Source organism: Mya arenaria, chromosome 9 (genome assembly GCF_026914265.1).
Source record: "Mya arenaria isolate MELC-2E11 chromosome 9, ASM2691426v1".
Classification (NCBI taxonomy): Eukaryota; Metazoa; Mollusca; class Bivalvia; order Myida; family Myidae; genus Mya; species Mya arenaria.
In genome coordinates, this window is record NC_069130.1 from 18,072,047 (window position 1) to 18,099,619 (window position 27,573).

Consider the following 27,573-nt stretch of genomic DNA (forward strand, 5'->3'; position numbering starts at 1 on the left):
ATAAAATGCCCGTATGGCACTCCATTTTAATTGAGAAGACAGTCGTCTATAGCATCATGGAAACCTTGTCTTGTGGCAATATTTAGAATGCTAATTAACTATTTCTCGCTTCAAATGTCACCATAAAAAAGTTTTCACGCATATTTCAAGAAATAATGCTCCACTCTCCTCCGAACTATTTTAAGACCGATTTGACTAGTAACATAACCTGAATCACTGCCAGCATATCCATGACAACCATGAATTATCAAATATCTATACGCATTTATTTTCACCACGCACAAAATAGTTCCAGCAAAAAATACATTTTTGCTTAATTTTGTTTAACTGAGGTGGGAGAAAAAGCATCTACCATAGCCGCTCGTGTTCATCCCGACCCTCACGCAGGGTGTTTTGCGGAAACTCGGTAAACCTCGTTTCCGCAAAACACCCTGCGCTCGGGTCGGGATGAACCTATCTTGCACTCTCAGCCATTGAAGATATTTATAATCTATCATTACGAAACATGCAATAATTGAATGATATCTTATCGAATTTATATCTTACATACGTCGTATTGCGCTACCAGGTCGATTTTAAACTTCATTATTAGTCTGCTTTAAACTATTCAAATATCGTTAAATAAGCCTATATTCCATTCATAGTGAAGGTGCTAGTTGTCAATAAACATTTGCCTGATTGCACGTAAACACTTTAAGTCTTAACAAACAGAATTATTTAAGTTTAAAACGTTGGTGATTTATTTCTGAAGGTAAATATAATTTTGTGATTTTTTCTGTCTTCTGTACGTGTGCTTGCTATTTAAGCCTTCTATAATGATATTGTTTAGTCCATAAAATCTGTTATCTTAAATGAGGTGTTTGTAATACGGGCTTGAAGACAAACGCGAAGCGTTTGTCTGTACAAGCCCTCTTACGGTGTGTACGTGTATGCAAGGGACTACTTCTTTTTTGCCGGAGTGATAGGCATTAAAAAATTTGGGCACCACTGAACCGTGAAAATGAGAACCAGACAAGCTCGTCATACATTGTTCATATAAAGCGCATGCATGCCGGCAAGCAAATTGTATAAGGTTTAGGGCGGGGTTTGACCTCCGTTAACCAATGAAAATCAATACGGAAATACCCGAGGTACATGTACAATCCACCTTCGGCACTTCCATAAAAGGAGTGGATAACACATATAATGAATACACGTCTAAAGAGTACTTTTTTTGACCGGAAATTATATTTCATAACTCTGCAATAATAATACAAATCGAACAGGGTTGTCATAACAATTGTGTTTTTTTACCCCACATCTTATAAAATACCGTTTAAACTGTATATCTAAATAATTAAGTTAAATGTATTTATGCGCATTTTACGACAGGTGATGTAAACAATGATTTGCATATAGGCACATTGCAGGTGCGCGTGACGTCTTCAATGTGTCTATTATATTGAAACTTTCATCATGATGCAATAACACGGATTTAACGTTGCTTTCACGGTGAGTTGTACTAAGAATTATACTTGTAAATTCAATCGTTCATACGTTGCTGTTTGGACACCATAATGACATAACGTTGGTTTTTACGGATAATGAACAAGCTAAATTGATGCAATCGGTATCCAGATATGACCTTCATGTCATAATTTATGACTCATCACTATACATGCCAAATCACATATTTTTTATTATGTGACTTGCGCTTGTGTGCCAAACTAATTGTTAACTGTGCGATTGTGTACTTCGTTGTATTGTATTGTAAAATTAAAGTATTGAATAATAAAAGTTAAAACTTAAGTAGTGAAAACTAAATCTTAAAAAAACATTCCTTTTTCATTAAAAATCATTGTGCATGCCTATGGTAAACCTGAGAAGAAAAGTGAGCCTGGTGTGGGGCTCAGGCTCACGACCGCAGGAACACTAGCACGGCGCTCTTGCCAACTGAGTTAAATGGGCAGCTGGTTTCAACTTACACAGACTAGACTCGTCCGACCATTAAAGGGGCTGTCTCACAGATGATAAAATAGCGAAAGGAAAAGAAAATTGTCGAAAAATAGCAAAAACTTGGCATCGATCTGTGACACAGTCCCTTTAACCATTTAGGTCGACATGTAGGCACTCCTGCTCTCTTACTGCTAACACGATTGTGGGTAACCTGATTGTAATTATGCCCAGTTTAAAAATTAAAAAAAAGTTTACAGTATTTAATTAATATTTTTGTCATGGCGGAGTGGGGCAGATAACTCGCGAATACTTTAAGCGATAAAGATGTATGAATGAAATTACAGAAAAACCACTTCAGCACAAACAATAAAATCAAATGTTTAGTAATTCATAATGTGATTGACAGGGGAGGGTTCGGGAGGGGTATCCCCTCCCAACAACCATCAAATTTGGCATGTTTGACCTGGTTTCAACAAGTATTATAATGTGAGTATTATAGAATTTGAACCCGGAGGAGTTTTAAGCATAAAAGGCAGTGTTTCTTTTTGGCAGAATTACATGATAACGCTAGAGCTTACAGCGTCTTACCGGTGATTTTTTTAACAAGGTTTTCAGAAGGATACCTTTAGGCGAGATGAAATGTATTGACATGTCTCGCTTAAACTGGCACATATTTCCGCACAGAATTTCTTTAAGTTAACCTCTGTTCAAACTTAATCAGCTGAATGCATGTTTAAGCATGCAAGACAGATTTAGACAAACTCTTTCCTACAAAGTAAAAAATGGCATTTAAGTAATTAATTATTTAAATGGGGTGGGTTTCCCCTCCCGACAAAATCCCTCCCAACAAGCAATGTTAATAATACCTTTTTTCTCCTGCATTTAATTAGAAAATGCGGGGTCATCAGTTTAGCTCAAAAACAGTGGCGTTTTTTGCAATATTTTTCAGACGTTTTTAACAATTGCTTGTAGATCAGTGATTCTTCTTCATTCAGTGTGCAATTTACTCTTCCTAATAGCTGTTTCGACTTGAGATAGAATATGGCAGAGAAATATTTTCTTCTCAATTTGTTCATAAAATACAGTCTATATGAGTTACTTAAAAAAAGATATATTGTTTATGTAAAATTAACAAGACATTTACAAAGCCAGCTCTAATATAGTAACGCATAGGCATAGCAAAATTCAAAACATTTTTATTATATATGCTTTGTGGTGATTTATAGACATTTATGAACAATAAAAACAATCTTTCACTGTTTCAAACATATTGAGATATTTTTTACTGTTTGAAATTTCAGCCAGCTCTCAAATAAATATTGAATCCCATCAATTTAAACTGGTAGGCCAGAGATGTGTTAATTGAGTATGTTGTATATACTATAAGGGTGTCAATGATTGTTTGTTTGGGAAGGTGTTGTGTTATTTTCATTCCTATTATAAACAGACCCGGGAGGAAATGCTGATGAACCAGCCAGACAGCCCGCCTGCCACCCCGCCGAGCTGTACTTAGTGTATGCCAACATGCCGACATGCTAAAATTTGTTAGCACTTCAAGATCATATAATGGAAAATTGTATCCAAACTGAAGTATAAAGTGAGTAAGTTTGGTCATATAAGCCCATTGATACTGTTTGATCCATTTCTAAATGAATTTCTTTCATGTTGTTTGTCAATCATTTCTGGTGCGGCTTTGATAATAATATTATTTTCTAATGAAGCTGCTGACTTGTATTAGTCTTTGGTCTGTATTGTGCATCTCTTCGCACATTTTGTTTGCTCTTTTAAGCAAACATTACATAAATTGCAAATTCTATAAGCAATTAATCAAAACTTACTACATATTTGATGCAGAATGATGTTTTATTTTTGCACCAGTCAATTATAACCACGCCCCCCCCCCTGGTCCGGGATAAGCCGGGACTTTGACTTTCAGTCCAGCCAACCCGGGGTAAAATCCCCGCCCTGCGGGGACGAACTGATGGTTAAACCCCGGCCAAATGCCCCCGCACCTCCGCTAAAATTGGCGCTATGGCAAAACCACCGCGGTCACCCGGCCCTGCGGGGCCACCTGGAAAGTTAAAACACGGCCCTTTTCCCCGGTTAACCCCCGGACCTTGGGGGGGGGGGCGTGGGTACAATTGACTGAAGCATTAGTGTGCATATGATTTTCAGCTTATGGACAAGAAAACATCTACTTCAACAATCACAGCAACACAATGAGATCCCCATTTTAAAGAAATAATGCCACCTTTCATTAATTCATTAATCAATTCTATCAACCATTCATATATATTCATTAATTCATTCATTTATTCAGTCTATACATTGAAAAACTTGACATTTCTCAAGGCAAAAGAAATAAAAAAGTGAGCCGCTTTCATAAAGATAAGAGCCTTTTCCCTTTATGCATTAAAAAACAACCTTAATTCATTATAAATGTCTTAAAATCCCTAATTTATTGCTTATTTCAATAGCCAGCCTGGTTGCTGTAGCCACAGAGGAATTTTCAAGGACAAGAACCAGTGCTGGTCAAAATGTGGTCTCGTGTGGTTTTCCATACCTGCTCTCGGCAAGGATTTCCGAGAAACGAATACCGTCTCAAAGTCAGAAGAAATGCATGTCTGGTTTTAATGCTTTCAAAATGCATCTGGGTACTCAATAAGATGAGATTAAACTTTGAGTTGTTAAAAACTGATTGCAAAATGTCCAAAAGACTATATATTTCATAACATTTGTCCTGAAAATCCTTGAATTCATGAACTTTTCTGCATATTTATCACATTGATGACTACATAATAGGTTGTGTATGCCTCAAATGAGTGTTTACAGGCCTTTATCAAACTTTAACAGTAGTGACAGAAAGTTTTATTAGTGTAAAACATTGCTTTTGTGTCTTGCTTGCAGATCATGATGTGCCAATAAGCTCCAGTTAGCTGCGCCTTTTTTCCCCGGCGGTAGTCCTGCAATCTGAATCCAGGAGATGCAGCACTGAATCCAATATTTCAGAAGAATGAAGATGTTAGTCAACTATGTAGTATTTGTTTGTGTGTAAATGATTCCAAAGAGTGAGATTTATAGCAAATAAGCAACTGATAGACAATGGTGAAGTGCTGTACTCTGAATTTAATGCCAAATCTAGCCTATCTAAGTTTTTAAAAATGGGCATAATAATGCTATCTCTGCATTTTCTACATCATGTAGCCACCTCAATAATGAAAACACTAGCAGTTGTCATGAACCTTTCAGTTTTGGTGGGATTTTTTCCATTCCCTTTGTTGCGCCATTTGTCCCAGACGCAAACAATTTGGCATATAGTGGTGTTTAGACTGTCTATAAACACATGATCATTAAATTTCTTTTGTTAAACTGAACAGTTCTGTTACCTTTGTATATAAGTGGACCAGAAAAGCAAAATTTTTACAAGTTGAAGGATTTCAGTTTGGCTCTATGTCATTTTTTTATATAAAACACTAAGCCGATGAAGTGGAAAAACATTTTTTTGCTTAGAAAAAACTATTAAAAGAGTAGGCAGGCCATTTTTGTGGTCTGTTCTATAGACACTATTCAAAGCTACAAGGAAAACTTTACTTAGTCAAATTATTCCAATGCATAAGGAAATAATGGCTCTTCAAAGGTTTGCGGCTTACCATTTGAGGGAAATAGCTGTTTCTGCTTTTTTATGAAAATACCACAGGTGCTAATACTTGTCTCATTCATTTAGTGTTTAATATATCATTGCCAAACTTTCAGTATATGTTTCACATAGCCTTAAGTTGACCTATAGCAGTTTTGAAGTCTGTTTCTGAAAAAAATGTTGCTTAAATAGGCTCAAGACCACAGTTATCTGCCCCCTGTTGACCAAGATCCGGATGTGAATATAGAAAAAAGAGTGCTTGTGTTCAAGTATCAATATTTTTTTAAAGTTGAATGAAAGAGAAGAAACAGGCGGCCTTTTTGCATAGAGCTTAACATAATTTGACACTGTATTGCAAAAACTGATAGATTTCAGTGTAAAAATTGGAAAAATCATTGCCTGTGGAACTTTGTAAATTGGTTGTTTGTAGCCTTATTCCGTCTTGAATTCAGGGTCATGTCTTACTACTCAATTTTGTGAGAAAACGCTATAGTCCACCCAATGTTTTCTTGTTATTAAATTTTGTGTCTTGGATTGTTCTACAGCAGCCAGTTACTTGGTTTTCAGTTGGGACTGTTTAAAAGTAAGAAGCCAAGTTAGTGTCTAAATGAAACATATATGAAAAATAACTGTGGTCTCACGCCACATAGCATGCGCTTCTTAAAATAGGCATATTTTGGTTTCCCCAAGTCTGAGGTGATAAGCGCTTATTAAAACGTATTGTGAATCTGGTTCCAACCGGTGTTTGCCTTATTTCTAAACGACATTTGCAACAAAATGACAGCTATTTAATGTGAACAAACAATAATTACAGAATAAATTGATTAAACTTGAAAGTTGTGTTATGGTAAAAATCTTATATATATATATATGTATATAAATGTAACTGTGTTCGGTATAATAAAGTAAATATTACATTGCTTCCAGTGTGACAGTACATATTGTCAACATTCGGGTAAATATTTATATAATGACATATTTTGGGATATTACTCAGGACAAAAACATTGTACCTATATGCTTAAGAAGACTTCATATCAAAGTAATAGCACTGTTTTTGTCATAGTTTAGGGATAGAGTTTCTATCCTATTTTTATCAGAAATTAAACAGCTTTTTATGTAATTTATTTTCTGACATGTGTGATACCTTTTTTTCCCATTTATTGTGATTTCTGATGTTAAAGCTGCACTCTCACAGATTGAACGTTTTGACAACTTTTTTTATTTTTTGTCTTCGAATGAACAAGTTTTTGCGTAAATATCTGCAAACCAATGATAAAAGACTTCTGACAAAAGATAAGATCACAGCTTTTCATATTTCCGTCCCAAAAACGATGTTTTATGCATTTTTAATAAACCGTTAATAACGGTTTAAGCCATAAAACATTAAATGTGGATTGGAAATATGAAAATCTGCGATCTGATCTTTTCTCAGCAGTCTTTCATCACTGGTAAGCAGATATTTACACACAAAATAATCTAATTCCAAGACAAAATTTAAAAAAAAAGTTGTCAAACAGTAAATCTGTGAGAGTTCAGCTTTAAGTAACAACAAAACTTTTACTGCATTTTGATATTTTCCTCCATAATCAAATGTGTGCAGAAATGACAACCTCAAATAAGTGGATATTTCTTTATTTTATATCAATGCTTTAAAGGAAAACAATCAAAAGCAAAAAGTACTTGCTTTAGTTCATGTACAAGCAGGAAAGTTATTAACCACTTCTAAACTTGACAATCATGTACGTAACACTGCTTAATTAAGACCATGTAGTATTAACTTTCAATCCATTCTTTTTCAATAGATTATCAGTTATTCTTAGTATAAGCCTTAAATATATTTTAGCATTAACTTATTCATTCACTTATGTTGCCCTCCACATTCAAATGATACAATATTTGAAACTTGTAAGGCTCACTTTTGTTTTCATTTTCAAATATTTACACCTCAACTTCCATTCCTTTAATGAACTGCCTTTCGGCAATTGCGTTCATCAATCGATGAACGCAACATTTTCGGATATGTTCGGATCGTAATTCATTGCATAACAATAAACATGAAAGCTATTGATCTTATTTTTGGTTGTATTGTGTGTGCAGGTCCCGTAAAATAAAGATCAACATTTTTAAATGTGTTAGTGTATTATATTTTAAATATATCGGTACCAGAAGTGTTTCAATTTTACGTTTTAAAGTGATTTCAAGTGGTTGACCTTTTCCCGCGTTATTGTGACGTCATTTGAAAAAAATGCTTCCGGTTATAGTCAGGTCGTTCTATTTACAGAATGGGTAAGAACGGATTACTGAAAGGTTTTCTTAAATGAAATGGAGTATTTTTATAATAATTCTTGAATGAAATAATGAACTATTGGTGTAAATATAAGGAATGAATTGCGGGGTTGATGTCATTATCGGGGATATGAACGCAATTGGGTTGGTCAAAGTACGCGTGGAGTCCTTCGGACTCCACACACATTGACCAACCCAATTGCGTTCATACCCCGATAATGACATCAACCCCGCAATTCATTCCTTAATTAAAAAAAAATCATGCATTTTTTCTGTTACTTTTTATATATATTTATTTTCTAATTACTGACTTATTCTACAATTATACTATAAACGAAACACTTATGTGATGGAAATATATTGCAGATATTGAAATGTGCTTTAAAAAATATACTAGTTACTAGTTTTTGAAAATGGAAGTAAACCCCTTAAATATTTTGGTTTGAAAAAATGAAGTTTTAATAAAAGTTGAGTAATGTTCTTATGATTGACCCTTCCCTCAATGGGCAATTTATTGCATTCATATTTTTTATAAAAAACTTCCTTAACTTTTATTTTATTTGTATTATTTTCTGTGTAAACAATATAGTTTTTTCAAATGTGATAATGCTTTTGACATGTGATATTAAAATAATTGTTTTAATTACTGTTAATCAGGAATTATACTCATGTATTTGGCCAAAGGAATGTTTTACTGATGTTGCAGTTAAATCAACATATTTTATGAAATGGATAGTGTTGATGTTAAATCTTCAAATATGAGTATTAAATGTTATTGTTACAAGAATATATACTCATCTTTTACTTTAAAAAAAATGTCTTCAGTATCAGCTGAATGCTAATGTTTTATCCTCACTATAATTATATGCTACCTAGTTCTTGTTTATAATAATTGATAATTTGTCTACTGCCACATAACTGTATGCATTTCACATTACTCATTTACAATGGCCATGTGCATATTTATCTCATATTTTATAGCTTTAGTTTATAAATGTATGTAGATAGTGTATCTATGTAAATTAAGGACTCATAAATAAACTGTGAAATACTTACTGCATGCTTTATGGAAAGTGTGAAAGACCAATACTTATAAGGATTTACATCTGGTAATAGGAACCATTTCCTTCACACTACTTAGCCGATTTCTTTCACTTTGGTCTTAATTATGCACCAGTCAATTGTAAACACGCCCCCCAGGTCCGGGGTATACCGGGGATAGCCAGGAAAATGGGCCGTGTTTTTACCTTTCAGGTGTATTTGTTCAAAGAAATGTTTTACTAATGTTGCAGTTAAATCAACATATTTTATGAAATGGATACTATAGTCTTAATTATGCACCAGTCAATTGTAACCATGCCCCCCCCCCCCCCAGGTCCGGGTGTATACCGGGGATAGCCCGGGAAATGGGCCGTGTTTTTACCTTTCGGGTGGCCCCGGAGTGCCGGTTGAATGCGGTGGTTTTGTCTTCGCTTTAAATATAGCGGGGAATGGGCCTTACCTAGGGTCCCTGGGGTACGGGGGCTCTTGGCGGGGATTTTACCATCTGTTCGTACCCGCAGGGCGGTGATTTTAGCCGGGGTTGGCTGGACCGAAATTCAACCTCCCCGCTATTCCCCGGCCCTGGGGAGCCGTGGTTACAATTGACTGGTGCATTACTAATCAAAATACTAAGAGACCATGCAAAGTACAGTGTGTATATACCAGTGATGGGCAATCGGTTTTATATTTTCATAATCAATTAATCAGATACCCTGATTGATCGATTATCCGATTAATCGGCTGTAATCGGACAGTATCACAAAAGCATCATTTTCTGATGTATATATCAATAAGGACCTTAGTTTTCACGTGTATTTCATTTCTTATGCTTCAGTCAGAAAACAGGTATTATTTTTGGCATATTGAATAATGGGGGGGGGGGGGGGGGGGGCTTGGATACAATTGACTGTAGTCCAAATAATTGTACGTTGACGGATTTTTTTTAGATTTTTGATATGGCAAATCCTTCACGTACAAATTGTTTAGTATCAAAAGTGGGTAGTTGTTCCGATCATGATTCCGGGTGAAAGCATATAGCGTCTATAAAATATCATAAAATTAAGAAATATTACCAGATAATGTTATTCTATATTAGTTCCGCACACAAAAAATAAATATCCAACTTATAATTATGAATTTGACGGCTTTTCTTCATTTCATTCTGTCAAAACATAACGATATATACATGAAGGGCACCTGCAAGGCTTCAGGGCACAGTTTTAAATCGCTCGGAACATTTCGGCCATGGCCGAGCTGTTACGATTGTATAACGAGGTCTATCTCGAAGCTTTGTCGGAGGAGGCCGAGTTATTACGATTGTATCGAGTTGTTCCCCTTCGCATAATTGTTGACTGTGTCAGTCAACTTTCGTTTTATTGGAAAGGTAAACAACTTGTTTTAATGCATTAAATGCTTGTTTAGTGCAAAATAACATTACACTTACATGTTAGAATATGAATATAACTCTTTATGATCAATTTCAACCATAAAATATACTTCACTTAAAACAATTTCAATATTTTTAAAACACCCCCCGTTTTTTGCACATTCCCGTTTCGACGTTAGGGATTGGAAGAATCCCGTATAACACGTCTATTATTTTAAACTACAATTGGTGCTTAATTAAACCGGTTTTGAAAATTAAATTGAAAAAAAATGAGACATAACACATTGGTTTTGGATGTCATAAGCTATTAAAAATAACGAGTAATTGGAAATTAAATAAGCAAAACGTTTCTCACGTACTTTCGGAGTTGGACGGCAAACATTTCCCTTCTTCAAACAGTTTTTACATTGATCTTGACGTTCATTTCAATATGTGAGCACAGTTGGGGTCGATCAAGCCTAGTTTCATAAGAATCTGGGCTTGAATGACCCTAACCATTTTGCTGGAATAATTTGCTCTTGTCCAGCACCTGGACGACCGATATCCAGGGTAATCAAATATTTATAGATCGATGTCCCCCCTGGCCGTCCGCCATCATAAAGCTATTTGAACGCAAAGAAAAACTAAATGAAAGTACTGTTAAAACTCAAAGTATCGGTTACTTCCCTTAGATCTAAGTTACTGCTCTATATAAAGTTGGAAATTTATTGGATTCAAGCAAACCTTTTTTTTTCGATTATTCGATTATGGAACGATAAGGTCGCCGATCCCCAAATTACGAATGTCTGCCGATATAATCGATTATCGGCGATCATCGGCCCATCACTAGTATATACCACCTGTTTCCAAAATAATGTTTTGACAGTGCTCCGTCAGACGGCTATATGGTGAAAAAGGTTTGTCGAAGTGTTTTAAGAATCTAAACTCGCAATCAAAATTTGGTTAAAGAACGAAGATAGGGCTCCGTAATCGGCGTAGACTGCGCTATGTTTCATTTACAATGATGAAGAAATAGTAAAGCTATCTTTGTTTAAAGTATTTTTTCAAATCAAAATATTGCCTTCCGACGTATCATTTATGACGCAATTTATCACGTGGTATACACACACTAAAAGTATGGACTGTACTGGACTGTAGACCCGATATAAAAATTATTATACAGCTGAAAAGCACATTCAAAAAAGCCTCTTCGTCCTTGCCATATGAATATTCATAAATTAAGGCTCTGTGCTTAACTTGAAAGAACATGTACTGAAAAGTTTGCGACTTGTTTATATAAAACAGCTAGTTGTTCTTGATGGCCCGAGAGGCCAAAAATGCCGGCCGCGATGTATTGTACAACATGTGTTTCATAAAAAGAACTACGATTCCGGCAATAACACTTCAAGCCCGTAGAGGCAGCGCCTTAATTCATATTACCTTTCAAAGCAAATAAAGCAATGTCATAGCCTTGTCAACTTTGTCGTCAGCCTTCAAAAACATGAACCGTGGCCATTACTCAAAAGCCATGCTCTCCAAGGCCCATAACTCTGGCTTTCATAAGAGTTTAGTTAGGCCTCATAAACGCCCGAACACAACAGAGGACTGTTGGCTTTGCAGCGCTCTTATATTTAATAAATATCCCTGGTATATGAAGAAGTAGGGATTTGAGCTTCATTGTTTTACAGAGAAAGTTCTCATAGCTCTGATGTTGTCATGCTTTAATAGACCTAAAGGGACTAGACGCTTAATGTTTCCGAAATCGGCAAATACAGTATATCCTCCAGACAAGACTAGAATCGTCAATACGAGATAGTATGAGGCTGATAATACATCATTTAAATGCTTGAGATAATGTAATTTTAACTGTCTCAGCTGAGTTTACCTGTTTAAAAATAGCCCATAATGGTTTTCCAGTTTAATGAGTCTATATTTAGCATGTGAATGTAGCGTGATAAATTGCGAATGAGAAAATTATACAAACAATTTGAAAGATACGTGTGAAAAATATATCAGTAATTTAGATTCAATGTGTTGTACACAATGATATTAATTTATGTAAGTTTTTGATATTTTTCTGTTTTTCTTGCAGTCATCTGGTGTCTTGTCCATTTAAGCCTTTGGCCATAAAGCAAAACACATTGTAGATATGGGTGATTTAAAAAAATGAAGCTTATTCCATTTTTTTATAAACTTTTATAACAGAGGTCCATGAGCTCAACTTTAAGCTCATTAAGTGTTTTTTATGGTGTGTGTTGCTGCTGGAAAGTTTTATTCACTTGTTCAAAAATGCCTAAGAATAAAGTCGCCAAAATGTCCGGAGTGTACTGATTTTCGCGTGACATTTCAACTTCTCAGCCATTTTAAAATTTGAATAATACTTAAGATATATGATATACATGTATGACCAAATTTTCTGCTGCTATTCATTTATTAGCATGTCTGCCATCAATACATTTGTATATTATCAGCCATCTTGGATTGAACAATTTAAGGGAGTCTTAAAATGAACATGGCCCTTAAATAATTTTGAGGATGCAAATATGCACTAACCTCACCATTACAGGTTTAATATTACGATTTGAGTATAATTTTATGTATGAAAATATTTTATTTCATCAATGTAATATTGAACCTTGAAATAAAACAACAATTAGGCATCATTTTTCTTTAATATATTCATATTGACTGTTGCATAATGATGTTGGTCATGACATTTGATAATGTTACAAATTAACTTAAATGAGTGTACAAAAATAGCCCCAAAAGTGCCATGTATTGTATAAGCTGTATTAAAGTCAATTTTAATTCAGGCTTGATGAAATTCTGCAATAACCTTCATTTTGACTTACATTTTTCTAAACATGTCTTTTTACTTATATCCCATGATACTTTGTAAAGTTATACAAACTTTTTGGAGTGTTGTTATGAAATAACAGGACAGCAAATAGTTTAAAATGTTATATTTCGCAGGTTTTGGTGATTGTGTCATCAATGTTCAGTCATATTGTTAGTTCAATATGTACTTAAAATTACTTAAATAGAAGAAAACAGTATCATTTTGTTGTTTATATGTTCCTTTAAAATGTGTTATCAAGTTCATAAAAAGTTCATTAAAATCATTATTAAATGTTAAAAAAATCACGTTTATTGTTTACCTATCCATTTGATAATTTAAGAAAATAAACCTGAATATATTGGATACAAAATCGACTAAAATCACTTTGGGCATTCAATGTTTAATTTTGACACCAATGTCACGTCTATGTTTTCAATTCACCCATATACTCATGAACTTACTAATCATCTTATCATTTAAAACATGCATTATGCTTATACTTAAATTGAGTAATGCCCCTTTAAAAAAAGCTTGTGGTCCTAATTTGTGGTATGTGGCATTGAAGTCTGCAAAGTCAAGTGTGACAGTGTCGTGATAGCTGAGTGAGATTATTCATATCATACTAAAACTAAATCTCATATTTAAATATCTCGGTTTTCAGCTGGATGAGCGAAATCCCAGTATGAAGACTGAGTAAAATAAGATTGAAAGCAATTTTTTTGAGACAATGCCTAACACAGTGGCTATTGTGCCAATCGCCAGGGTGGAAAATGGTGACCTTTGGCATGACTATGTAAGGTAATGACAAGTTATGGCTTGGTCGTCAGCCTTTCAAAAATTATGTTATGACTTGTATATTAATCATTGGGTGTGAGTTGTGTATGCATGCAAAGCCCTTTGTGAGAGCACCACATAGGACTAAGGCCTGAAAATATCACTTGTTCGAGTTACCAGAATCTAACTACAAAATAGTCTCTGACCCAACAGTTTTTAGCTCGACTATTCGAAGAATAGGTGGGCTATACTACTCGCCCAAGCGTCGGCGTCGGCGTCGGGTTAAAGTTTTAGGGCAAGTTGGGATTTTCACTTATAAGTCCAATACCCTACTTTCAATTGACTTAATACTTTACGCAGTTGTTCAGGGCCATCACATGATGAGGTAAGATAACTCCATTTTATTCTTTACACAGATTATGGCCCCTGATTGACTATGGAACTTAGGTTAAAATTATAGGGCAAGCTGGAAAATTTATTAATAACTTCTATATCCTTTGTTCAATTGACTTAATACTTCACACAGTTGTTCAGGACCATCCCACAATGAGGTTACATAACTCCATATTATCATAAATAGAAGTTATGGCCCCTGATTGACTTAGGTTAAAGTTTTAGGGCAGGTTAAAGTTTTAGGGCAAGTTGGGATTTTCACTTAAAACTCCAATACCATTCATTCAATTGACTTAATACTTCACACAGATGTTCAGAGCCATCACATAATGAGGTTAGATAACTCCATATTATCTTTTATACAAATTATGGCCCCTGATTGACTAGGGAACTTAGGTTAAAGTTTTAGGGCAGGTTGGGATATTGTTTAGTAACTTCTATACCCTTCATTCAATTGACTTAATACTTCACACAATTGTTCAGGACCATCCCCCAATGAGGTTACATAACTCCATATCCTTAATACATCTCATGGCCCCTGATTGATTTAGGTTAAAGTTTTAGGCAAGTAAAAGTTAAGAGCAAGTTTAATAAAAAAAAAATTCTATACCGTTCATTAAATGCACTTAATAAAATTCAAAATTATTTACGACTATCTTACAACAAGAAACATAAATCCGTTTAAGCCTAAATACAAATTATATCCCTTGATTTTTTTTCTTTTCTTTTTTTAATTTCCTTTGAAAGGCATATTTGTATATTCTTAACCACATTTTCATAATGGGAAATCAAGTTATTTGAATGACTTGCGTCATTGTTTGGGCGTGCTGGTGAGAGGCCAGCATCAAAGTCACCTTATGTATCAAATACTTTTGATTAGGTTTGACATAAAGAGACCAAACTTGGTATTATTTCATCGTTATTGTATTCTAAGTCAAAGCGGCGTAGTCGAGCGCGCTGTCTTACGACGGCTCTTGATTTTGTTGTATTTGCCATATTGACAACTATCTGAGGTAGTTGTTGGTGACAATGTTTGTTAAATATCAATTGCATAGGAGTGGGTTTTAAAGCATTCGATAGCGAACACATTTTGCAACGTAGCCTTACTATCTTTATTTACTTCAGTGATCTCCATGCCTTACTATCTACATTTACCTCGGTGATCTTCATGCCTTGCTATCTACATTTACCTCAGTGATCTCCATGCCTTACTTTCTACATTTACGTCAGTGATCTCCCGCCTTACTATCTGCATTTACCTCAGTGATCACAATGTCTTACTATCTACATTAACCTCAGTGATCTTCACGCCTTACTACATACATCTGCATATACCTCAGTGATCTCCATGCCTTACTATCTGCATTTACCTCGGTGATCTCCATGCCTTACTTCCTACATTTACCTCAGTGATCTCCATGCTTGACTATCTACATTTACCTCAGTGATCTCCTTGCCTTACTATCTACATTGACCTCAATGATCGCCATGCCTTACTATCTACATTTACCTCAGTGATCTCCCTGCCTTGCTATCTACGTTTACCTTAGTGATCTCTACGCCTTACTACATATATTTACCTCAGTGATCTCCATGCCTTGCTATCTGCATTTACCTCAGTGATCTCCATGCCTTACTAACTGCATTTACCTCGGTGATCTGCAGGCCTTACTCTCTACATTTACCTCGGTGATCTCCATGCCTTACTATCTGCATTTACCTCAGTGATCTCCATGCCTTACTGTCTACATTTACCTCAGTGATATCCATGCCTTACTATCTACATTTACCTCAGTGATCTCCATGCCTTATTACCTACATTTACCTCAGTGATCTCCATGCATTACTACCTACATTTACCTCAGTGATCTCCATGGTTGACTATCTACACTTACCTCGGTGATCTCCTTGCCTTACTATCTACATTGACCTCAATGATCTCCATGCCTTACTATCTACATTTACGTCAGTGATCTCCCTGCCTTACTATCTACATTTACCTCAGTGATCTCCATGCTTAACTATCTACACTTACCTCGGTGATCTCCTTGCCTTACTATCTAAATTGACCTCAATGATCTCCATGCCTTACTATCTACATTTACGTCAGTGATCTCCCTGCCTTACTATCTACATTTACCTCAGTGATCTCCATGCCTTGCTATCTACGTTTACCTCAGTGATCTCCATGCCTTACTTTCTACATTAACCTCAGTGATTTCCATGCCTTTTTATCTACATTGACCTCAGTGATCTCCATGCCTTACTTTTTACATTTACCACAGAGGTCACCATGCCTTACTTTCTACATTTACCACAGAGATCTCCATGCCTTACTTTCTACATTTACCTCAGTGATCTCCATGCTTTACTAACTGAATCGACCTCAGTGATCTCCATTCCTTAATATTTACATTTACCACAATGATCTCCATGCCTTTCTATCTACATTGACCTCAGCAATCTCCATGCTTTTCTATCTACATTTACCACAGAGATCTCCAAGCCTTACTATCTACATTTACCCCAGTGATTTCCGTGCCCAACTATCTACATTGGCCTCAGCGATCTCTATGCCTTACTCTTTAAATTTACCTCAGTGATCACCACGCCTAACTATCTACATTTACACCAGTGATCTCCATGTCTTACTGTCTACATATACCTCAGTGATCCCCATGCCTTACTACCTACATTTACCTCAGTGATCTCCATGCCCTACTTTCTACATTGACCTCAGCGATCTCCATGCCCTACTTTCTACATTGACCTCAGCGATCTCCATGCCTTACTCTCTTAATTTACCTCAGTGATCTCCGTGCCTTACTGTCTACATTTACACCAGTGATCTTCGTGCCTAACTGTCTACATATACCTCAGTGATCTCCATGCCTAACTATTTACATTTACCTCAGTGATCTCCATGCCTAACTATCTACATTTACACCAGTGAACTCCATGTACTGTCTACATATATCTCGTTTATGATTCAATTAAACAATCTTAACAGGTTCTTTATAAAGTAGAATATTGCCCTTCTCAATTTTAAGCCTATACCAAGTCCAATATAACGTTTTCATTTTTAACTGATTGTTAAGAGAAAGTGATATATTTTAGTTTCTTTATATTCTTGAAAAACTGTTTACCAAAATTTTATTTCATATGTTTGTTTATTATTTGTATACGTTGGCAGTCAGCGCTTTAAGTTTGACCCTATTTTAACGTAGTTTATGTTTTTGCGGTGCATATGCTTAGAAGGAAACACTCTTTAGTAAATCAATGAAGCATTTGAGAAGATCATCGCTGAATAATCGATGTATTGAAAGCTTTAATTGGTATGTTTGGTGTATAAATTCATTTCTTAAACTTTCGTAAACTCGATTGTGGAGGGTGAAGGGAATGTTTCTTTCGTGGCGGGCGGGAGGTTCGGGTCCTACCCGAGGAGTTTCATCATATCAATATCCATGCGGAGTGGATGTGGAGACGTACACCCCCTTTTGAGTTAGACATTGTTTGAAACTATAACAGGTGTTTTTAAGCACTAGCAAACTCAGAATGGAATTTATCTTAAGTGACTTTTTGTGCTTAGTGCTTTTCAGAATCATTTTCTATTAAACAAGTATCTAGCAGCGATTCAGGTGATATACAAGTACATTTTGCCCTTTATAATGAAATCGGGGTTATAGTTGGTCCGTAGGTAAATATAAACATGGAGTTAAGACCCCTCCCACTACCCAGGTAGATTAAGTAAAATTGGTCGGTAGAAACAGGGAAAACGACAAATAACAGTTTCACCTTGCTTCTTGCAAGGTCCAGTTGAGTAACATATTTTTGTCAAATTGTCTATTCTTGATTATTTTACACATTTGACGGATATAGATTGTTATACTTTTCAGCGCCCTTTTTATACCTTTCATCAAAAAATATTTCACTGTATTCTCATTGTGTTTATATTTCTATCAATTATTTGTACGCCTTGAGCTACTATTTGACTCGTATTGATAAGTTCATGTGAGACCCGACAGGTATTGATTTTGTCATTTTGTAACATTTGCGAAATAAATGAGCTCAGTGTACAATATGAATAGGATTTACAACGAGTGGACTTAAGGTATGACTACCTGATTTACAATTATTAAATGAAGTATTTGAATGTCTAAATAAGCATTATGAACAATGTTCATCCAATAATAAGTTGTTGAGTTAAAACTGTTTTTCTGATGCAATTATAAAACCCATTATTTAGTATTTTAAGATACTTATAACCATACAAATATGTTTCATTATTGCACAATTGGAATAATCGCTCACGCAAATTAAATTGCAAGATTACAAAATCACAAAATGTTATTTTCTGAAAATCTTTTTCGAAACATGATATTTTTCTTTTTCGATACACTTGGGAATCTCTTTTATAATTGCATGAGAAAAATAGTTTTAACTCAACAACTGAATGTAAAAATAAAATCGTAAATAGTATTTATAATTATTGATAGATCTCCTATTAGAGTGTATATAAAAGGCGAGTTAATTAAGGAATATTGAGAAATTGTTTGACAATATTGAGGCAGAGAACTATTATAAACTTTGTAACAATACGACAACGTTATCGGGGTCTGTGAATATGCTTTACATCTGTGACTGCCAACCGTTTTGGAATTTGGTGACTCCTTGCGTTATAGATATTGACTTTGGAGTAGGCTTGTGTAAGTTAAGCTGTCGCATGATAATAAACAATATCCTCTAAAACTGCTGTATTTCTCTTCTACTGAATATTGAAACATGTAATTTTATCCGTCAATTGATCTTCCATATAATAAACAATATCTTCTAAAACTGCTGTATTTCTCTTCTACTGAAAATTTAAACATGTAATTTTATCCGTCAATCGATTTTCAATAAAACTGCTATTATTGACTACGTGAGATTTATCATGAGTGGTTTTGTTATTTTGTAAACATTTGCGAAATGAATGAGCTCGGTGCATAATATGTCCTTGATATATCGCCAGATTTTCAAAACTATTGCACAATGATCTAAACCGCGTCAGTTCGATTCGTTGAAAATGCCTAAAAATAGACCATTTTTTAAAAATATTTTCCATTCAGTTCATTTTCGAAACTTCTCTAAAAGATCTTAACACGATGTGTGTCATCATAACTTTCAGATCAATTGTATTTTCAGATCATGCAAACTCTATTTGTTAAAGCCCAGTAAGCTATATTTTTGTTTTTATCTTACATGCTTTATATCTCTCAAAATTTGGAAACATATTTTATAGGCAACACGGTTAAAAGTGAAACTTGCTTGTTAATGTTTGAGATAAATGAAACTTTTGTCGGCAGCAGGCTTCGAACTCAGGACTGCTGGGTCTGTTGACTGCGCCACGTTGGATATACTGTCAATTTTTTGTTTGTTTGAAAATAATGTTCCTGAATTACGGCGGAATAAGTCAACATTTCATTATTTCATTTAGGTGATTTAAACGTATTTTCATTTGAAGAAGCTTTCAGTTTCACCATCAGTGTTTGTTATTAGCTCTGTGGACAAGAAGAATCTGAAAAAAAATATTCCATTTTTTTTAAAACCCAAAACAGTGTTCAGTTGAGAATTCTTTGATTTAAATTATTTAATCATTTCTCGTTTATGGTTCAATTAAACAATCTTAACACGTTCTTTACAAATTAGAATATTGTCCATCTCAATTTTAAATCTATACCAAATATTACTATTACAAAATAAAGTCAAATATAACGTTTTCATTTTTAACTGATTGTTGGGATAAAGTTATATATTTTAGGTTTTTTTCATATTCTTGTATAACTGTTTACCAATCAATTTATTATAAACTTTTGTTTATTATTAGTATACTTTGGCAGTCAGCGCTTTTGGTTTGACCCTATTTTAACGTAGTTTATGTTTTTGTGGTGCATATGCTTAGAAGAAAACACTCTTTAGTAAATCAATGAAGCATTTGACAAGATCGTCGCTGAATAATCGATGTATTGAAAGCTTTAATTGGTATATTTGGTGTATAAATTCATTTCTTAATCAATACTGATTGATTGCCTTCTTGAAGAAAAAATTGAGATTTATAACGGGTTTGTTGTGATTATAGTGTTTTGTGCATGTATAACTTGTATATTTTTCACGTGTTATTGCCACATTAGATACCAATAACTGTTCAAAACTAATCACTGCATAGCTGTCCCCTACAAGTTTTTCTAGTTTGTCATGTATAACTATATTGAACTTTTCACATAATCATATTGTTATTGTTGCAGCTGCACTTACTTGGTTATACCATATGATCTTCCTTAAATCGTGCTACTGACAAACAAAACTATATTTTAGCCAAAGCGGAGTTAGGCCAAACTTTCGTAAACTGGATTGTGGAGGGTGATGGGAATGTTCCTTTCATGGCGGGCGGGAGGTTCGGGTCCTAACTGAGGAGTTTCATCCTATCAATATTCATGCGGAGTGGATATGGAGACGTATCCTCCCCCCTTTCTGAGTTAGACATTGTTTTTAAACTATAACAGGTGTATTTAAGCACTAGCAAACGCAGTCTTAGGATATTTAAATGGAATTTATCTTAAGAGACTTTTTGTGCTTTGTGCTTTTTAGAATCATTTTCTGTTAAAAAAGTATCTTGACGAGATTCAGGTGATATACAAGTACATTTTGCCCTTTATAATGAAATCGGGGTAATAGTTGGTCCATAGGCAAATACAAATATGAAGTTAAGTCCCCTCCCACTACCCAGGTAGATTAAGTTAAATTGGTCGGTAGAAACATTTGGAAATGCCTCTCCAGGGAAAACTGAACTAAAGCGAAGACCTCATTTCAAAATAATTACACAGAGCAGTTCCTAATGTGACCCTTTTATCAAATTTATTATGCCCCCTTCGAAGAACAGGGGGTATATTGCTTTGCACATGTCAGTCGGCCGGCGTTTCCTTCGGTAAACCAAAGTTTGCCCGAGTAATAACTCGTCAATTACTGGACCTATTGTCATCAAACTTGACCGGAAGGTTGGCAGGAACAGAAAATGAACTCTAGTGATTTAATGGTCCTCGGGTCAAAGGTCAAGGTCACATTGATATTCTGTTTCAAAACGTTGTGCTAGTGATAACTCAACCATGACTGCAACCATGACCCTCAAACTTGACTTGAACATAAGTCCTGACCTGTAGATGACCCCTATTTATTTAGGGTTTAAAGTTCGAGGTCACAGTGACCTCGAACGCAAACTCGACAATTCCTAGACATATGGTCATATAACTTTACCTGAAGGTTTGGCCTGAGCAGTAGATAATCCATAATGATTAAGGGTCAAAGGTGTAGGTCACAGTGATCTTTAATGTGAAAAGGTTGACGAAGCTTTTCCGAGAGATACAATGCCAGGACCTATGGTCACCAAACATTATATTGGGGATGGCCTGACTAGTAGATGACCCCTATTGATTTAAGGGGGTCAACTGTCAAGGCCAAAGTGACCTTGAATGCTGAAAATGAGTGAGTCCAAATGATATCTCGACAATGCCTGCACCCGTGGCCCTCAAACTGGACATCTAGGTTCTGGGTGACCCCTTTGGATTTTAAGGTCATATAGTCTAAGGTCAAGGTCACAACAAATATGGTAATTAAAATAATTTTACTTAGTCCATGCTACTAAGAGATACTACATGATTAAAAACTGTGCCTACTATCCTCACACTTTAAATGGTAATAATCTTTAAACAGCCTTAGGGGCATCCAATCGCAATAACAAATCAGCAGTCATTTTGGTTTATTTCATTTTATTGTCCAAATATATTTCACAACCTGCCGCTCAGGGGAGAGGGGCATTATGCTTGTCAAACATCTCTTGCTATTTTTATTTTTATTTTCTTCGTTAGAGGTATTGCCCTTTGTATTTTTTAAAACAAATAAATGTACATTGTCCGATCTATAACTTAAGAACTCTTTGTCCAATCGAATGAGCGATATTGGACCATCTTGGCACTCTTGTTTGATGTGGTTTTTTCATGTATGTTGATTATTTACCATAATTATGCCTAAAATGAAGCATATCTACAACTGTGATTGTTCTAATGTTGAATTGTAACAGAAGTGTTTTTATCCTTGATGATTCCGCCTAATTGTTTACATAGCATTCTTGAATTGATCTCCACATATATTCCATGTGTTTTTTGCCTATCATAATTTCTTTCATTTAAAAAACAAAACAAATAATAAAACATGAGTATGATTCATCTGCTTAGGCAAATGGATAAAAGTTATAATAAACATAATGAAATCATATTTATTACTAAAATGTGGCAACAAAAAAGGCTGTATTGGCCAAGGTCGCTACTAGTATACTTTATTTGCTAATATCCCTAGCAGTACACTTATTTTGCTAGAGAAACTCGTACGAGCAGTTCACTTAATTGGCGTATGTCACTAGCAGTACACTTTATTAGCTAGAGTAACTCGTACTAGCAGCTTACTTGATTGGCGTATATCACTAGCAGTACACTTTATTGGCTAGGGTTACACGTACTAGCAGTTCAATACATTGGCGTATGCCACTAGCTGTACACTTTATTGGCTAGAGTTAATCGTACGAGCAGTTCACTTGATTGGCGTGTGTCACTAGCAGTACACGTAATTGGCTAAAGATATTCGTACGAGCAGTTCACTTGATTTCCTAGTTGCTAGCAATACATTTTTTGGCTACATTTATTATGAGTTAACTTTAATGGCTAATATATTGGATTTCTTTTAAGTAAAACATCTTAAGTGTTTAAGAACTGTAATCATCCTAGGAACTTTAAAACCTTGGTATTGTCTTTGTTAATGAGATGAAAAAAATGTTTATTTACTGTAGTCAGTAGATGCCATTGAGTTTTCTATTTTGTACTTGTTGTTAATGCTTTGGAAGTAAAAATAATATATAAACATTGATGACAGTTCTACTTGCCTAATCTTTAGGTCCTTCGCCCAAGTGTTCAGTTATATGATTCTAGAAGTTATGACAAACTGGCACTTTAAGTCATGATTCACAGCTTCAAATAAGGCCATACCAAATCGTTTCCATGTCAAGCGGGCGGACGGATATATTTTGGTCTTTCTGTAGGAAAATACCCCATATATTACATGATCAGCAATCATGCCGAATATTTAAATATCTTTCTACTATGACTCTAACTACAGAACACCACAAGTGTAAACAATATGCTTCTTAAATAGGTTGTTATAGTATTCTGGACATTTGATATCAGACAATGATGCATTCCCATGATCAACACACTTAAGTATAACATGCACAAGTTTAATTTGAATTAATTTTGTGGTGGAAATCTAATTAACAATTGATAATTGGTCACCTTTTCACATTGAATTGCTTTTTATGTAGAACATTTAAGTGATCAAGCACTGTTATTGCCATATAAACTAGTTTTAAACCTGAGTTTTGTCTTTGTTAATGAGATTAAAACAATGAGTATGCATTGGTTATACAAAAGTAAGTAGATGTCGTAAGGTTTTTATTTTGTACTTGTTGTTTATGCCTTGAAAGTGAAAATAAAATATAAACATTGTTGATAAGAAGTTTTAATTTCTTTAGTGTCCTTCTTCCAAGTGTTAAGTTGCATGATTTTATACGTTATGACAAACTGACAGTTTCAGTTAAGATGCACAAATTTTAATACATGTATTGGAATGTCTAACAAGTATTATGAATGTTTATCTGATAATAATTTGTTGAATTAAAAACCTTTTTAATTTTGGAATGTAAATTTAAAAGTGAGTCACAAGTCTATCGAAAAATGAAGATATCATGTTTCGGAAATTATTCAACATTTTCAGAAAATAAGAATTTGTGATTGTATAATCTTGAAATTCAATATGCGTGAGAGATATTTCGAACTGAATGTAAAAATCCAAATCTTGAACATGATTTGCATATTAAGCTATTAAGCTAGCTGAAGATAACCTCTCAAATAAATTAAATGGGTGCAGTAAAAGTTATATTGTATATGATATTGGATTAAATATAAATTGTAAAACAGTAATAACTATTAAAACTTAGATTAATGTCATAAACTTATTGAGCAGAACGGAAAAGAATAACGCTACATGTACACATTAACCGGCATGCATCGCTGACTTCCAGTAAAGTGAGTTGATTGAATCCGTTACAGAAGAAAACTGCTGACCATTAATTGAAAAGTGCTGAAAATATAGATAACAAAATTTACTATTGAAATGTTTTGATGGATTTTTTATTTGTGAAAATCGATATTTCTATATTTTATAAAAGCGTTGAGTTGAAGGTGGATGACATTTGTACATAAACAGTATCCTTCCAAATACATGCCACATTACGCTGTGATGCTTTTGGGTGAGTGAGTGAGTGAGTGAGTGAGTGAGTGAGTGAGTGAGTGAGTGAGTGAGTGAGTGAGTGAGTGAGTGAGTGAGTGAGTGAGTGAGTGAGTGAGTGAGTGAGTGAGTGAGTGAGTGAGTGAGTGAGTGAGTGAGTGAGTGAGTGAGTGAGTGAGTGAGTGAGTGAGTGAGTGAGTGAGTGAGTGAGTGAGTGAGTGAGTGAGTGAGTGAGTGAGTGAGTGAGTGAGTGAGTGAGTGAGTGAGTGAGTGAGTGAGTGAGTGAGTGAGTGAGTGAGTGAGTGAGTGAGTGAGTGAGTGAGTGAGTGAGTGAGTGAGTGAGTGAGTGAGTGAGTGAGTGAGTGAGTGAGTGAGTGAGTGAGTGAGTGAGTGAGTGAGTGGGTGGGTGAGTGAGGTGGGTGGGTGTGTTATGGTTGGGTGGGTTTTGGGTGGGTTGGGTGGATTGTTGGTTGGGTTTGGGTGGGTGGGTGGTTATGGGTTGGTGGGTGAGTGAGTGAGTGAGTGAGTGAGTGAGTGAGTGAGTGAGTGAACAGACGGACCGACCAACCGACAGATAGACAAACAGACAGACCGCACGAACGACACCTACAACACTGTTCTTGGTCTAGCAGGCAAGTTACATACACAATAAGTTTCAGTTGATGTTGTAATGTTTTGTTTCCGCCGTCCACTGGCACTCTTTTTCGTGATTGGAGATTTCTTCCTTTTCTACACACGATAAATGTTCTTGGAGTTAGTATACAGTCAAAACACGGATTGTGCCGACTCAGAAAGATGTAGCATGTGCAATGGCATATTATCCACACTCTACTACATTGTTGTTTTTGAATGGTAGGTCCAACTACATTAATTATTTCTTCATGTTCATCTATTTGAGATAATTAGTAGTTTAGCCCCTTAAATATAGCCAAACAATTTTAAAAAATGTACTCTACAGACATGATCTCTTATTATATCATTATTATTGTACTATTTAACAAATTCCCTTTTAAAACAACTAACAACAATCTATTCGCACTTAATAAGTACAAAATAGAACATAAAATAAGTCTTCAAAATCTTATCTTTTCACTAATAAGAATATATTGACAGCACTTTTAAATATATGGTCAGCAGTTTCACTCTATTTCCATATCGTTTGTAACTTATCAGCACTTTAGAACGGGAATGATTAGTCACAGGAAAATGTACGTGTCGTTTTAGAAATCCCATAGGTAACAATTTTGTTAAATCAAATTTCGGGAATGAAACTGAAAACGCAAAAAAAGATAACAAGGAAACAGAAATGTAATCTAGTATACATACATACATACGTACGTACGTACGTACGTACATACATACATCTGCGAGAGTGTATAGCTCGTATGTATATCTTACAGAGGGGCTCAGGTAATTTGTGAGTACATACATGTTGTGGAAATTCCCTGGAAAAATATGGTTTTCCATGGAATTTACAGTGATTTCCTTAGATTTCAAAATAGTATCCACAGTCACTTCTGGAAAACAGTGCGGTCAACATATTGGCGTTGTTGATATTTTCCGATATTACACTCGAAACGTTTGGAAACTAGATAATTATGCAAAGTTTGGACTTAGAATATTTTCTGCATGTTTTACTATGCAGTAAGCTTTTTCTGTGAATATAACTTTTTTCTTCGTGTTTCTAAGCAAACATTAAGTTATCTCGTACGAAAAAAAGGGGAGATTCTGGCATGTAATGAATACATTACGCCTGTGATAAGGACAAAACCACCGACAGTTTTGGTGTTAAAAAAGGTCCATGCATGTTTTTATACTAAAACATTTTCGCAGAGATGAAACTTGAACATGAATTCAACTTAGAAATTCCGGTAAAGGTTTTGCATGTTACTAAATTTAAGTCAGTATCTCAGCAAATACATAATGTATTACATAGAGACTATTGAAATGTCTTCCAAACTATATAACCGACTTGATTAATAAAGTAAGATAACTCCATCTTGCAATAATGCAAATTATTTCCCTTTATTATTTATATTTATACTTTATATTTTGGTTTAGGTTTTGCATGTAAGCACACATATGTTAATATCTAAGAAATAATCAAGTTGGATAACTCTATTTTTCACATATAATGTTAATTATGGTCCTTTATTATTAGGAATTATGGCTAAGGTTTTGCGGCGGAAAGGTAGAGCGCGCTTGTCTCGGTGACAGCTCTTGTTTATAAAGTTTTCAATTTATGATTTGAATTGGACACCTTGTGCAATAATATTTCATTGATGTGATTTAAATATAATTCTGAAAAATTGTTTTATCAACATTTCAGAACATTTTTCCGACCACACACAAATGCTTTCAAAATGCATTTTGTATATATTGAACCTCAGACTGGCTTTAAGAAAATATGCGCACTGTCGACAATGCTTTTGTACATCATGGACTTGTTGCCAATATAATAAACAATAATAAAAAGTTAAATTGCGGTTTTATAGATATAAGCAATGCCCTTGATTATGTGGGGAGACCCAGAACCTGTGGTAAAATTAAATAAGACTTTTTTTCTGCTTTATTAAAATCCTATCATAAAATAGATTTGTTTGCATTATAAAGGTTGATCATACTTGTTACTTATCATAATTTCAAGCGAAAAGTTGTTTTTTAGTGAATGCATCATAATATGTTATCTGTGGTATGATGAAGTAGGCAGTATTAATGGGTGCCATGATTATAAATTAATTCACAGACATAGTTATAATCATAAAACAGTAACAGTCAAATTAGAACCACATGACATCTTATTTTATTATTATAAAGTAAGTTGTGGTTTGAACTTGAAATAGTTTCAAAACCAATTCACAAACTATTTCATATTAGTATTCTAGTATATGAACTGGTGTGCCTAGAGGAAGATGAAATTACTGATCTATAT

At 34.8% G+C, this 27,573-nt stretch overlaps 1 protein-coding gene across 6 annotated transcripts in view; it reads left to right on the forward strand.

Annotated features, from left to right (window-relative positions):
* Positions 1-613: 613 nt before the first annotated feature.
* Positions 614-27,573, forward strand: part of LOC128202933 (protein mono-ADP-ribosyltransferase PARP12-like) — a 107,418-nt gene continuing 80,458 nt past the window's right edge. For 3 of the 6 annotated variants that reach the window (XM_052904115.1, XM_052904119.1, XM_052904120.1), the window contains exon 1: positions 25,436-25,493. In XM_052904115.1, coding sequence (XP_052760075.1) covers positions 25,451-25,493 — 43 coding nt within the window. In that variant the 5' untranslated portion in view covers positions 25,436-25,450. Of the gene's footprint in view, positions 752-18,339; positions 18,385-24,367; positions 24,440-25,435; positions 25,494-27,573 lie in introns of those variants that run through there. The other 3 variants (XM_052904116.1, XM_052904117.1, XM_052904118.1) reach the window with 3 other exon arrangements.